This window comes from Electrophorus electricus, chromosome 8 (genome assembly GCF_041902795.1).
Source record: "Electrophorus electricus isolate QZ-2024a chromosome 8, ASM4190279v1, whole genome shotgun sequence".
Lineage (NCBI taxonomy): Eukaryota > Metazoa > Chordata > Actinopteri > Gymnotiformes > Gymnotidae > Electrophorus > Electrophorus electricus.
The window spans coordinates 28,270,001-28,284,582 of NC_137504.1; the positions used below are offsets into that span (position 1 = coordinate 28,270,001).

At 40.8% G+C, this 14,582-nt stretch overlaps 2 protein-coding genes across 8 annotated transcripts in view; one reads left to right on the forward strand and one right to left on the reverse strand.

The window, feature by feature from the left end:
- zgc:63972 (protein CutA homolog) overlaps positions 1-537 on the forward strand; it is an 8,103-nt gene extending 7,566 nt beyond the window's left edge. For all 4 annotated transcript variants that reach the window (XM_027004116.3, XM_081720070.1, XM_081720069.1 and 1 more), the window contains one exon: positions 1-537. This exon is cut by the window's left edge and continues 553 nt beyond it. The gene's annotated coding sequence lies outside the window, so the exon portion shown is untranslated.
- A 5,151-nt stretch (positions 538-5,688) lies between these two features.
- garnl3 (GTPase activating Rap/RanGAP domain like 3) overlaps positions 5,689-14,582 on the reverse strand; it is a 70,891-nt gene continuing 61,997 nt past the window's right edge. For 3 of the 4 annotated variants that reach the window (XM_035527474.2, XM_035527476.2, XM_081718852.1), the window contains 11 exons: positions 14,396-14,512; positions 13,727-13,902; positions 13,137-13,295; positions 12,589-12,655; positions 12,397-12,504; positions 11,014-11,132; positions 10,630-10,765; positions 10,289-10,348; positions 8,151-8,369; positions 6,853-6,967; positions 5,690-6,660 (listed from right to left, as the gene is read on the reverse strand). In XM_035527474.2, coding sequence (XP_035383367.1) covers positions 6,510-6,660; positions 6,853-6,967; positions 8,151-8,369; positions 10,289-10,348; positions 10,630-10,765; positions 11,014-11,132; positions 12,397-12,504; positions 12,589-12,655; positions 13,137-13,295; positions 13,727-13,902; positions 14,396-14,512 — 1,427 coding nt within the window. In that variant the 3' untranslated portion in view covers positions 5,690-6,509. Of the gene's footprint in view, positions 6,661-6,852; positions 6,968-8,150; positions 8,370-10,288; positions 10,349-10,629; positions 10,766-11,013; positions 11,133-12,396; positions 12,505-12,588; positions 12,656-13,136; positions 13,296-13,726; positions 13,903-14,395; positions 14,513-14,582 lie in introns of all 4 variants that reach the window. The other variant, XM_035527475.2, reaches the window with a different exon arrangement.

The window sequence follows — 14,582 nt, forward strand, 5'->3', positions numbered from 1 at the left end:
TAAAAGAAGAAATCATGTATGCAGTGCCTTTCAAGCTTCATAAACGTTTGGGCCCAAGACAAAGTTTGTCGTTTGAAATTGTTCATTTTTGCTGTAAATTACAATAATTAATTAAGAACATAAGGTGAGTCCATGTATGGCTATTCTAATTAAGTTGATTAATGTAATTACATTATTTCTAATAATATGCATAATTAATACAATAGCTTGTAGTAATCCTCTGGTTATAGAAATGTTATTGTCACATTTCTATGCATTGAAAAGCTTTTACTACAGAATAACAAAGAAATAACCTGTTTTTTGGAAGGAGGTAAACCCTGTACCTTGTTTTCAAGTGCACCATGGTAACACTCTGGTATCTTGCACAATGTTTGTAATGTTTAAAATCTCAACATACAGTGTGGAGCCACTGATGAAAAATAAATAACAAACAAAACAAAAAAAATGCAAGCTGAGAAAACTCAGCAATGAATCAATCTTCAAACAAATGCAAACAAACATGTAGGTTTAAATAAATATTCATTGTTTATGATGTTACCTGTTTGTGACTGTGTATATGCGACACATTTAGCACTGCGCTAGTTCTGTACAGTGATGTGTACTATATATGCCACAGTAGCTGCTGGCTCAATGCCATACAGTGATATGTATTTATACAACAGTTAGTTCCGACCACACGATCTGATTGGTTGAGTAGCATTCCAAAACTGTATCACCCCGCTGACTCGTTTAGCCTGCAGCCCATTGGGTTCAGGCTTTTTTAGTGAGGGTTACATTAGGTTTAAAATCCTGTAAACTTTAAAGCCACTTTACCAAGTTTAGATTGTACTGTTAGAACATCAAAGTGTATAAAGCATGGAATGTAAATCATACCAAATCTTATTTGTTAATGAAAATACAAATATGAAGGTAGCTGGCCAATAATTGCTTTGTACACAAAAACATGAGCCAATGTATTTCTCTTCTCACTGAGCAGCATTCAGCCTGTGATTTAATAAAGTTCACACTGACAAACTGAATTGTGTGTTTGTGTTATGAATGAAAAGCTTATGTTACATATCTTAATAACGAATTATTAATAGAATCCAGAGAGTGGAAATTTGTTTTGTAGGCATGCCTAAAATATCTCTACAGGCGCTCTTGGGTAAAAAGGCAGCTTCAGATAGCCAATCAAAGCAATAAAATGTTATGATTAACATTGTCAAAGGCATCTGATAAATATATAAGTTAGACGTGGAACGATATCAGTTTTTCTGCACTGGTCTGATCTCTTACACTAGAATAATCTACACTTGAATACAGTTATCTTATTCTTCACCTCCTCATTCAAATTTTCCAGTGCACATTAAACTCAGCAGGCTAATGGTGGACTGCTCGGGTCTTGCGCTTTTTCATGCAGTTTGAATATACTAAAGACGCAGAGTAAGTAACTGAGTAATTAAGAGGACTTGTTCAGTTATTCTCTCCTTTACTGCTGTGTGTCTGTCAGATTTCTGCTGTGCTCTTTCTCTATTTCCTGACCTGGAACTAACTTTATTTCATGTACAAACTGGAAAAAAATGTTGTTTTGTTATAGTAATAATAATAATAATAATTATTATTATTATTATTATTATTATTATTTGAAAATAATGCAATAATGAATAAATAACTGCTGGTTGCAGATCTGTGGTGGTGAACAGTGCAAAGATGCTATTTTGTCTTGTTTAAATGCTCTCACTAGAAGTTAGATAGCCTGTTCCCCAAACTGGATTGTCAATTATGAGTCATCGCAGTGTCATCAGACCTGTGCAACTGCATGGATATTTGCATTTGACAGTATAGTTTTAATCATCAATGTGAAGAAAATGCTACTGTTAAAATCTACTACTTTGTATAATAAACTGTGCTCAAACTAACCCGGCTGTTCTCATGTGACCTGCTCAAACTAACCCGGCTGTTCTCATGTGACCTGCTCAAACTAACCCGGCTGTTCTCATGTGATCTGCTCAAACTAACCCGGCTGTTCTCATGTGACCTGTGGTGAGCTGCTGTAAAACCCTGCTGAACTGTTTTCAGGCTGGTTTTGTGTATCGGATACAATTTTTTTAGTGCATTGCATTTTGTAATCTCCAAATTTTATATGCAAATTAAATTTAGCTTGCTGTTTTGCTGACTGAACTCATGGAAACCAACATCTAAATTTGATGTTTCTAGGTGCACTAGGTGCAATAGTTTCAGGTACATTCCTTATTTGCTTTTAGCTAGCAGAAACAAAAGTATTGTAGGCATGGGGAAATTAAAGTTTAATTAAACATTTTCCAATTGAAGTTTCTGATTTTGAGATCCTGTGGTAATGAAAAATTGGTATTGGTTGCCAAAAATCACATGCTTTCAGTAACGTTGGTAAACATATTTATTGTGTGTTTTTGCCATTTTGTTATTATGCAAGTGGTCTTCATTTTCCCTTTGAGAGGTATTAAAAAGTCTTGATAAGTCTTGCATTTAATTTCCCCATGCCTGCAGATGCCCATAAACCTTTGTCCATGATGGTGTAAATCGCCTTCCCTTATGTATATTTTATCTGATATACTTTGAAACTGATTTTAAAATTGATGCAGCTGATATAAATGGTTCACTGAAATAATTTACCATTTCTTGTACACGTTTACCATTACCATGTTACAGATGTTACATGCTCAATATTTACAATTAATTGCCAAGGGAGTTAACAGGAGTATAGTATGGAGGATAACGACTTGATACAGTTAAAAAATGTATTAGGAATATTTAAATTTCTTGTTGTTTCATCAAGAGGACATTTAGATTTTAATTTATGAACAAGGTTTCTACACCTATTTCTCAAGGACTGAAAAATGTGGGTCACAAGGAAGGCCTTTATCTTGGTGTTTTAGGAGCTGAATGAGGGAAAAGCCAATATGAGGAAGTAGCACTGTTTCTGTGGAGACTCCGTAAAAGGCAGTTGTAAAGCACTCTCTGATGTGGTGAAACGAGAGGACTTCCTACATTATAGAGTAGTTTCTTAGTAGATATTAACAAAGGTTACACTAAAATGCTCTGAGTCTACATAAACTTGTAAGGTTAGTTAATATTTCCTTTAATCTTCAACACACACGCATATAACAGTGTTTACTATAGGGTTAATCCATAACTGTAAGGTTAATGAAGAGCATTATTTGATACTGTGTATGGTATTCCTGGGCTGAGTACATACTAGCTAGCCTTCTGGCATTTTGTAGGGCACAGCATAGACGAACAATAGCACATTCTTCCCACTAGTCGGTGATGTTGTATAACATAAACAATAATTTAATTCTCTTCTAATAGTAGTAATAGTAAATGCATATAATTGCATAGTCCTGTTTATGATGGGAATGACTGTATGCCGTTTCCACTGCAGACCACACAAACAGATACACACCAGTTTAAGCATACAAATACACAATAACCTAGACCAACACATATACCTATACCTACTTCCCTATACATGCTTACCTGTTCATTTCTCTAACTGGAACGTAATGAATAAACTAACCACTAACTCAGTTGCCAAGAGTTACTTCATTGCTTTGGGTAGCAGAAGGCAGGTTGAATGACTACTCCAAAATCTTTAATAGAGTGAATTTTCTTTTTCAAAATATAAATAATAATTGGTACCATTGAGTGCTTATTTCAATGACTGAAACCTGTCAAGACATGAATTACGTCACTGAAATTCCATAAATATTTATTTCATATCAATGAACAATATGAACTACAGCAGTGGTATACAGCACTTATTTGAATAAAAGCTATAATAATAATAATAATAATAATAATAATAATAATAATAATTTTGTTTGAGGCCACATCTGAAACACAAACATTTACAAGTAGTACTTGGCATTAAAAACAATGGCAATACAATATTTTAAGACACTTGGTGTTTTTTTTTTAATTTAAGTTTTCAATATCACAGAGTTTCAGCAACAGTCTAGACAATTAATATTGATTTAGATACAAAACCACTGCGAAAACAGTTAGGAGCAAGTGAATAGATAGGGAGGCAAAGAGAACAAAGTGTTTAAAAAAACGTCAAAAATTACAAATTTCATCCGTGAGTCTGTGGCTCCACCCACTCCTGTTCGAAGAGCGAGAATAACAAATAAATAACATTTAAAATTTTCATTTGCAAAAATAGTCCCACATTTCCCCTTTCCGACGAGGCTGCTGCTAATGTTGGATCCTTGTTAGGACGTCCAAAGGGAGTCGGAGGTGATCCGTGAGCTGGACAGGATGGGGGGAGGGGCAATTAGCTTAGCGGGAAGAGTAGCACAGAACAGCGCCGCTCTTAGCGGGAAGGGTAGCACAGAACAGCGCCGCTCTTAGCGGGAAGGGTAGCACAGAACAGCGCCGCTCTTAGCGGGAAGAGTAGCACAGAACAGCGCCGCTCTTAGCGGGAAGAGTAGCACAGAACTGCGCCGCTCTTAGCGGGAAGAGTAGCACAGAACAGCGCCGCTCTTAGCGGGAAGGGTAGCACAGAACAGCGCCGCTCTTAGCGGGAAGGGTAGCACAGAACAGCGCCGCTCTTAGCGGGAAGAGTAGCACAGAACAGCGCCGCTCTTAGCGGGAAGAGTAGCACAGAACTGCGCCGCTCTTAGCGGGAAGAGTAGCACAGAACAGCGTCGCTCTTAGCGGGAAGAGTACCACAGAACAGCGTCGCTCTTAGCGGGAAGAGTAGCACAGAACAGCGCCGATCTTAGCGGGAAGAGTAGCACAGAACAGCGCCGATCTTAGCGGGAAGAGTACCACAGAACAGCACCACTCTTAGCGGGAAGAGTAGCACAGAACAGCGCCGCTCTTAGCGGGAAGAGTAGCACAGAACAGCGCCGATCTTAGCGGGAAGAGTAGCACAGAACAGCGCAGCTCTGACTGAGGCCCTCATCTCTCATCTCCCTTCCATTATATTCCCACATCTGAGGGGGAAATAAAAGCCTATCACACAGATTCACATTTCACTGTCTCTTTACTTTCTTTTTCTTTGTTTCCCTTGTTAAACCAGAGTATAGTCTGCATTACAGCCCAATTAAACCTTTACCTATCCTTTCTGCTCGTTTTTCCCCCCATCTGTAAAATGTCTATGATTTGTGAAGGTATTAAATCCTAATTCTACCATTTTAGTATATAAAATCCCTTTTAGTTTGTAATGGGTTTCAAGGGAGGCATGTAGGTGTTCCAGAGCCCTTTTTTTCTCAGAGGCAGAAGCGTTTTTCTAAGAGTGCACTTACAAAGTGTTACGCTAAGCATTGAGGCCAAGGCGCATGTACTAATGAATCAACAACCTTTGTAACAGTAAGATGAGCTGCATTATGAAGCAGCTATCAATGGTGGCCAGTGAAGTATAGCTGCTTGCCTTATGGAAAATGTAGTCAAGGGCCAATCTGATTTCCTGCAGTTGCTGAGTGTCTTTTAGAAAACGGCACTTGTGGGAGATTTCTGCCCTGTCTGCCAAAGAACTGCAAGTCAAGGTCTGTAAGCTTGGGTATGGCATCACCTACTCACCTGTACTGTATATTAATATTTCACCATTTTTTATATATATATGCAGTTGCACATGTGAACAAAAAAAAAAATATATATATATATATATATATATATATATATATATATATATATATATATATATATATATATATATATTTGTTTATATGTTCACATGTATAACTGCAGCCTGAGATGCACTTTTTATATATATATATATATATATATATATATATATATAGTTATTATATATTATATATAAGTATTATAATATTATATAAGTATTATAAAGTATTATATGTTATTATACTAGTTTATTATATAGTTATTCTTATTTCTGTGTAGTAACTCTAAAGTAATCACATTGTGCAATTACAGCATGTGAGTTAATATAGATGTAGTGTTTTGTTTCAGGCGTTTTAGTCTTACAGTTAGGCTTGGTTCATGATGCTTTGTTTTGTCATGGGTCAAACCTTTGACCTGAAATTGTAAATTTTTGTTTTCCAGGGCTAAATTAACCTTAAGAGTATATCTTATAAAGCTCTGTTTGTTTGAAACCTGATCTGGGACCTGTGTCTCTGCAGCCCACTGAATTCAAAAGATGAAGGGAGCCATTTCAAAGTCCTGATCCTGGCGCTCATCCACGTGATTCTGATCCTTACAGCGTTTTGCATGACCGTGTCGATAAGTCCAACTTAAGTCTCATTAAACAAGACAGACAGACAGACAGACACACACACACACACATATATACATAAACACACACACACACATACACGCACAAGCGCATTTTTTACCTTCATCACACAGATTAATGTAAACTCACTCAGGGGTAAAGCTTTGGGGATCCATTTGTACATCACATACTGCCGATGAGTAAGTAAACATACAAAAAAAAATCCAAAAATAAATTGTACAAAAAAACCCAAACAATATGGACGGCGGGTAGGTTTAAGCAGGGGTTTCAGAGGTGTGTTGTGGGATTGTCATCACTTCAGATCCAAAATGTCCTCCTCAAAGGAAGTCAAGAGTGTTAAAGTACTGGCCATGGGCGGGCTCTCCTCGTGAGTCTCCACCTCCAAGCCAGAGGAGCAATGCCGTTGGATGTCAATGTCCCCATCGACACACTCCAGTCCGACTCTGAGTGAACGATTGAACAGATTCCATAGTAACTATGAACAGGCGCCTTGCAGAACCAATGATTGGACACATTGCATCTAATATAGCTTGATAATGCATTGTAGGGCATAGGAGATGAATGACACCTAGACCCTGTTAGGTGTCCTATGGATGAGCTAGGGAGCAGTTTTACGTTCAGTCACTCTTACTTACCGCTCAGTGCTTATCCCTCCTGTTCTCCGTTTCTCGTCCTCTCTTGTTTTCTTGTTCAGCTTCCTCTGTTTAAGAGAGCTGCTGTCTGCCTTGGTGCTGGGCTCTTCAGTTAAACCTAGAAGAGCAACCGCACACATGAACAAAGCCAGCCCAGAAAGTTACACACACACACACACACACACACACACACACACATACACACACACACACACACACACACACACACACACACACACACACATACACACACACACACACACATACACACACACACACACACATACACACACATACACACACACACACATACACACACACACACACACATACACACATACACACACACACACACATATACACACACATACACACACATACACACACACACACACACACACACACATACACACACACACACACATACAAGCAACAATAATTTGACAAGAAATAATTACCTACATATTATTACTTACATTATTATGTACTACCTGCATATGACCTACATACCATATGCAAGACTATATGTAAAGTTTTTTTTTTTTTTTTTTTTAAGAGAGACAAAATCATTGACATCAATCTTTCTATCAACAGAAATGCCTGGTTCATAAATAAGCTGTCTTAATTATAAATATCTAAACTATATGTAATTTAACATAGCAAGTTATAGTCTTTAGCCATACCCATCTACACCACTGGGAGGCACCTTTGGCTGCCAGTGTTGGCTACTAACTTTTGTGGGTGTTCTTCATGGGCCTATAATTGAAGCCTGGCCTGCACCCAGCACCATGAGACCCAGGCAGTCTGAGTTCAGCAGGTACTGCCAGCAGTGGAGCCAGATAACAAAAAAACTTACATATGCAAATATAAAATAATATATTAAAAATAGTAAGGTCTACAGAACCAAACCTGCATACCTCAACAAGGCATGACAGCCCTTAGGCACACCAGAGTAACCAACAAAAAGAAATCACATGCTTCTGGAAGTGTGCTGACGATTGCACGGAGGTATGCGTGGTGCTGGGCACCTGACAGTCTTAGCACTGCTAATGGGCAACTTGGAATGGAACCATATTAGGAAATATTTTACTACTGACAGCTGCATTACATCACATTAAAAAGAAAACCAACCGCAATAATAACACACGGTTGAATAAGACCACACGTGCTTTTTTTAATGGAGCAGAAGCCATTTGCTGCAGTGTCCTGACTGTCAGCTCCCTGTGATGATCGTGGAGAAACTGATGACTTCATCGCCTGGCTAGTGCGCTCTGGCATGCACACACACAGAACCCACTTACCCAGCAGTTCCTTCCGCGTTCGGCTAGCGATCTCTTTGATCTCCATGCGGGACAGCGAGAGGGAGGGCGTGGCCGGGATCACAGGGACGGGTGCTGTCACCCCGGGGGCGGGCGTCGTAAGCACCTTATTGACCAATGGGGACTTGAGAGGCCTCTCTATGCTCCGCCCAACTAGGTTACTCAGCGGGATTTTATAGATATGCTTGGACGGAGCTTCTCCTGAAATGAGAGGTGAAGAGAGCAGTAGGTAAGTACCGGCTAGACGATGAAACAGAACCAAGTGTAAAGAGCAAAACAAGAAGCTGATGGAAACTAAGTACTTGTTATACGAACCGGTAAGACGACAGTAAATGCTTCCTTCAAACTGTTGTTATGGGTTAAGGGAGCATTTAGTTGGACATCTGATCATTTGTAGCTTAAAAATGTAACCCCTACTGGTTCATAATTTGGTTAGGCAAAATGTTAGTACATACCAAGGTTGCAAAAACTTTGGGTGTTGAAAGTGAAAATTATGTATGTGTTGCAGGTAGATTTGTGAAGATGCTAGATTTTACACAAATACATTAGACATTACCCAAAACCAAAGTCTTGCCACATCTAACCAGTGACAAAGTGATTTGTTTTGCTGATTTAACTATTAAATTAGACTTTCTTCATAATGAGCATTTTCACCACTAGAGGTCACTCCCAACCAATACTTTTTCCTCAAATTCACAGCGGGCTCTGAGGAACCAAAGAATTTTAGTTTTTTGTTTTGTTTTTTTTTTCCAAATTGAAAGCTGTTCACTCAAATGAACAAAAAATGAACCAGGACCAAAGCACACTGAGCAACAGAAGCTATACCATCTACAACGTATTACACAAAGAGCAACCGAGGGGTCAGTTAAACCTGGAAAGAAAATGGTCAGGCCCTGCTATCTAGCACATGCACAGGCAATGATGAAGTCCCCCTAGAAGGAAGCAAGCTCTTGGACACAAAGGCATGTCTTATGCCAAGGCCAGCGCTATGGTCGAAACGTTTAAATGAAGTTGAATTGAATTATAGAAACTGAATCAAATTCAACAGAATCCGCTTTCAGCTGCCTCAAGGTCTATTACTGTCAGCATCAGCAGTTATAGCACATGCACGCAAGGGAGGACGAATGATCTGTGGTGTTTACAAGCTCCACAATAAAGGGGTTTACTGATCTTAGTACAGCTTTACCATTCCTTTCCCAAAGTTTGACAGCATCCCAATTATTTCTGAGGATTCTTGAGGTTATTATATGGGCAGACGCTAGCATAAACTCCATGCCCACCCCACAAGAGCATGCGAATCTGTAAAGTGATCTGTAAAATAACTTCATACATTATCTACCAGTCAACAACACCTTTGGACAGCATAAGCAGGTTGGCTAAATTGGAATTAATGGATACATTCAAGAATTGACCCAAACCTTGGTGGAAGCATGCAGTTTCTGGGATATTTGGATATATTCCTCATACATATATGCACGACAGCACAACAGAAAAAGAAAAACAAAACAAAACACTGTGTGTGTGTGTGTGTGTGTGTGTGTGTGTGCGCACGCGTGTGTGTGTGTGTGTGCACGCGCGTGTGTGTGTATGAGTAGTGAGTAGTCAGTGTAGATATGTGTTAAAGACGAACAGTTTGATTCTGCCACATGATGCAGAGATGGCAGTTGCAGGTGATTGGCCGGTTGGTTAAAGTACCAGGATGTGGGTTGTCCCAGGCCCTTGCTGCCTCTCTTTAGGCCAAACGATCTGAGAGTAGCACTCTGGGTAACGCAAACTGTGTGTCTATGAGGGACAGCAGGGGAGAGGGGCTTCGACAAAAGTATGCACAGTGACAAATGTGTCCTTCTTCCTCTCCACTGATCACCTTCATGTTTTCCTTTTCCCATCACTGCTCTCCCTCTCTCTCTCCCTCCCGCTCCCTCCCTCTCTTTCCCTCTCTCTGTGTGTGAAAGGACGGTTGAGACACATTGAGACACACTGCGCTCACCGAGCTTTTGACTAGAGCTCTGTCAGCATGCGTCTGTGCACGAAAGCAAAACCCGGGGCAGGTTTCCGTGGCAATGTGCATGTTAGTGTGGCAGTATGGGAAACGCAGGCAAAGGTGGAAGACCCCGCAGTACCTTCAGAGTCTTTAGACATGTAGAGGGAAAGCTTGGTGCCGTAGGGAATCCGAATACAATCTGGACCAGGGTGGAAAAGAGCGTGGAAAAGAGCGTTACACCAACCCGACCCATATGCTCAATCTTAAGCACACAGAACTAAAAGCAGATAAACCAACGTGCACACATGTACCCTGTGACTAACCCATGGGTACAACATATGTGTGTGAAAACACCACAAAAGACACTTTAAAATCAAAGACAGCCTTTATAATAATAAAAAAAAAAAAAGCATTCCCCAGTCCACAGCGTAACAGTGTGCAGGAAAGAAACAACAACATATCCCTTCATGCTTCACCTACCATCTCCAAGGGGTGACGGGAAAATGGGCATCTCATAGCCTGTGGGTGTTTGAGGAGAACTCTGGGAACTGGTGTCTCTGGAGCTACAGTTGGAGGCAGAGTTCACCGGCGCTGATGACATGAAGTAGATGTCGGACTAGGTAGAGAAACAGTGAGACCTGTCGTCTATAAAAGGGCACTTGAGAAGACTGACATTTATTTTTGATAGTTACCCTTTCTTCCTGCCATCCTCCCCTTTAGCTAACTTTAGTTTGAGCCAAAGCAAACTGCATATTGTGGCCACTCCCTCTGGCGAACCACAGCCTGCTCCAGCTGGGAGGACATGTGCCTCCCTCATGTCCCGCATGTCCTGCATGTCCCGCGGCGGTGAAACACAGCACTCACCCTGGAAGCAATCAGCTGGAGCTCAGGAACCACAGCTGTGTACACCAGGTTACCATTGACCACCAACCGGATCTCTATGGAGTCGGTGGTAAACGCCAGTATGTAGGGAAACGCACACACTGTAACACAGGAAGTGACATCACTATGAGATTACCAAATCACTACTTTGCACAGCTGGAATATAGGATAACTTGGACATTATCTGTGGGAACGAAAATGGGCACAAGGAACTAAACCTATTTGCTTTTAGCCATCGGTGTAAACTTATTGATTTTGATACACTGTGTCAACACTGTGGACTTATTTTACGTAATATTAAAAACCATCCAAAAATAAGTGTTTACATTATGTTGATTGTCACTTGTCGAGTTTATGGAAGTCCACACCTCCTTCAGGTAGTGTGTGCTTGTCTCAGTAGCCACACAAGCTCTGGGTTATTAAGTCATTATGTTACAGCTTATTTAAGAATGCTTTGTGTTCATGAGCATTGTCGGTCATTAACGTTACGTTGGCTACTTTTGTTGTAGTTCGTACACTTCTAGGTTTGCTTTCATTTTCATTACTTTCATTAAACACAGAGACTCATTTGCACCTTTCTTTTCTTTCGTTTGCACATTCTTCGCCAAATGATATAGAACATATATATATATATATATATATATATATATATATATATATATATATATATATATATATATACACATATAGAACATGTATAAAAAGCATCTAACTGAAATATTCAGTTAAATTGTCACGGTTGGTCGGCCAGCTAGCAGGAAGGACACGCCCACTCCTGCTAGGGATCACACCTCTTACCTGCCCTGTTCACAGTCTCCCGAATACTGATTGCGTTTACCTGTTCCTTAATTGCTTTCTACCCTTATTTAAACCCACAGAGAGACGGGGCTGCACATTAGTGGACCGTCGACGTAAAGTCAAGTCTAGTAACTGCGTTCACATTACGAAGAAGATTACTTCTGTGCTGAGCGTCCGATGGATAACAACGAGCACTTTTTAGCAACAGCGCTTCTTGTTTCCTCTGTACCACCAGTGTCACAATAATAAACAATAACCAAGGAACCAAAGCATCATGTTTTTCAGCTATGGGGTTTTTCTTTTGGTGGTGCCATGACTGTTTGTATTTGGTTTAAATTTTGTCCATGAAGTCCCACTACTAGCACAGACACATAAAATCCAATCTACTTTAGGTAAGCGAGTCTGTAGCACATTAGCAGGTCTTACATTGGGATGCCTGGCATGTCCCACGCTGCCTGTGGAGATTTTGCGCCATGGAGCTATAGGCCACGGACGCCCAGCCCATAGTGATAGCGTTGCTGTGGTAACTTGGGGGGGGGGGGGTACACTGTTGCTACAGTTACTCACCAATGCTGTTGGGCATTTGATTCCAGCTGAACTGGAAGTCAGATGAGTTGGGTTGAATCATGGGTGTGGCCCCATTAAATGGACACACTTTCTTATAAGTGCAGAGATCTGTGAGCAAAATGATTGGCAGGTGTCAGGCATGGCGTCAAAGGCTCAAGACGGTGGATATGCATGTACACAAGAGATACAGACTATTATAGCAGAGCAGTAGCCCAGCCTCCCCGTCTTCATACACGTCTATGGCTGCTACGAAGTTCACCTGCAAACACATGAGCCACATCCAGTAGACCTCAACTGTGTTCATCATCGTGTGTGTGTGTGTGTGTGTGTGTGTGTGTGTGAGTCAAGACACAAATGTCCTATCTAAGTAGAAAAACCAGACCAAAACAGCTAACTGAACTTGTCAGGACCTTGTCAAGAACTTGTCAGGACCAAGCCTAAAATGTAAAAGCCTAAATTTTTTACTTCTTTTGGGAGGGTTGGAAAGAGTTTCAAAGGTCAGGGTTAAAATTACCTTAGAGTTAGCCTTAAAAAATGTAAATTACTTGTAATTAAATTAAATACAGATTATATATAGCTAGTTACGTATCTATAATACATATGTATTGTGTGTCCTGACAGGATATAAACAGAAGGTATAAATGTGTCTGCGTGTGTGTGTGTGTGTGTGTGTGTGTGTGTGTGTGTGTGTGTGTGTGTGTGTGTGTGTCTGCGTGTGTGTGTGTTTGTTAGTCTCTAACCCGGTTGGAGTCAACGTGGTGCAATCTGTAGGCATCGCCAGTGCTCTCATTGATCAGGTCGAACTGATGCTTATACGCCACACAGATCATGTGGTCGTTCTCGCCCGTCGGCCCATCGACCAGCGACATGATGACTGGGGAATCGCACAGGCAGATCTCCTGTTTGGCACAGGCAAAAGGGCATGTTTGACAGGCAGCTGCTAATCCCTGCACCCTTAGCAGTTAGAGTGCAAGAACACCAAAACAATAATATGAAATGGATATGTAAATGAGTGGTTATTGACAGAAGGCGAGTTCTGATAATTAAGCCATGCTGATTAATATTAGTTCTCATCCACACACAGATGGCACAGTTATTTACTGCCAATCAAAGAAGGCCCATGTATTTTTTTTTAGCTCACTGTGAAATCAACTCAAGGCAAAATGTTTTGCTCAGTAAAACCAATTATGTTTTGTATTTTTGTGGGGTGTGGTGTGGGGCGGGGTTACTGGTTAAATAGTTCCAACTGTTTAGACTATACCCATGGTGCTGTTGACAGTGTATATCATATTGCTGACTATAATCAGAATAAACTCCACCCCTCTCCTACCCGGATGTACTGGAACTCCTCCACCGGCGAATCGCTGGCTCCGGTACTCATGCCAACGAACGTAAGGCAATCACAGCGCGGCTGTTTCCTTGTGATGAGGAGGAGCTTGTTCCTTATCGCCGCAACAATACGAAGCTCCGCCCCATGGTGCGTGTTTATGGAGTAGAGATGGCAGCCTGAAGAGACAAAAGCAAACAATTTAATGCGGAGCTCTTTACTGGACTGTAGAGATATTGTGCTAAGTGGACCCTATTACTTCAGTGCTGTTGACAATTGCTTGACTTCTTCAATTAACTGCCTCAGTTCACCTCTCGACGTCACTTTACAATTCAGTTGGTATTGTTGGGTTTTTTGTGGGGGGTTTTTTTTACAGTTTTAGCATCTAGAACTGCTTTTCCAAATCAGCTAATTCCAAAATTAATTGCACGTTGAGATATGCTGACAGTTGATGCTGACGGCGTAGATGCATGGTTGCTGCAGATTAGACAGAGGTACTGACATGCCCTGAACTGCCCATTTTTCCCTGCCTCAGAGATGCTCTACTGGAACACACAGGTGTCAAGAGGACCCAGGGTAAGCCGGGAAAACGTTCCCAACATCACGACTCCACTTCCAACAGCTTGGTGCAACAGAAAGCTGGAATCATCTAACCAGACATTTTCCTCATACCCCTGGTTTTCTCTAGCTTGTTCTCTCTGCTGTCGCCTTTGGTGCGGACGAGTTGCCGCTCCTCTACGCCCCGTTTGAGCGTGCTCAGTCTGTACACGTACAGACGGGCATCCTTCCCTGAAAGAAAAACAAGCAATAAATCATGCATCTATTAGCAGCTGCCGAAAAGCACTGAATAACACATCCC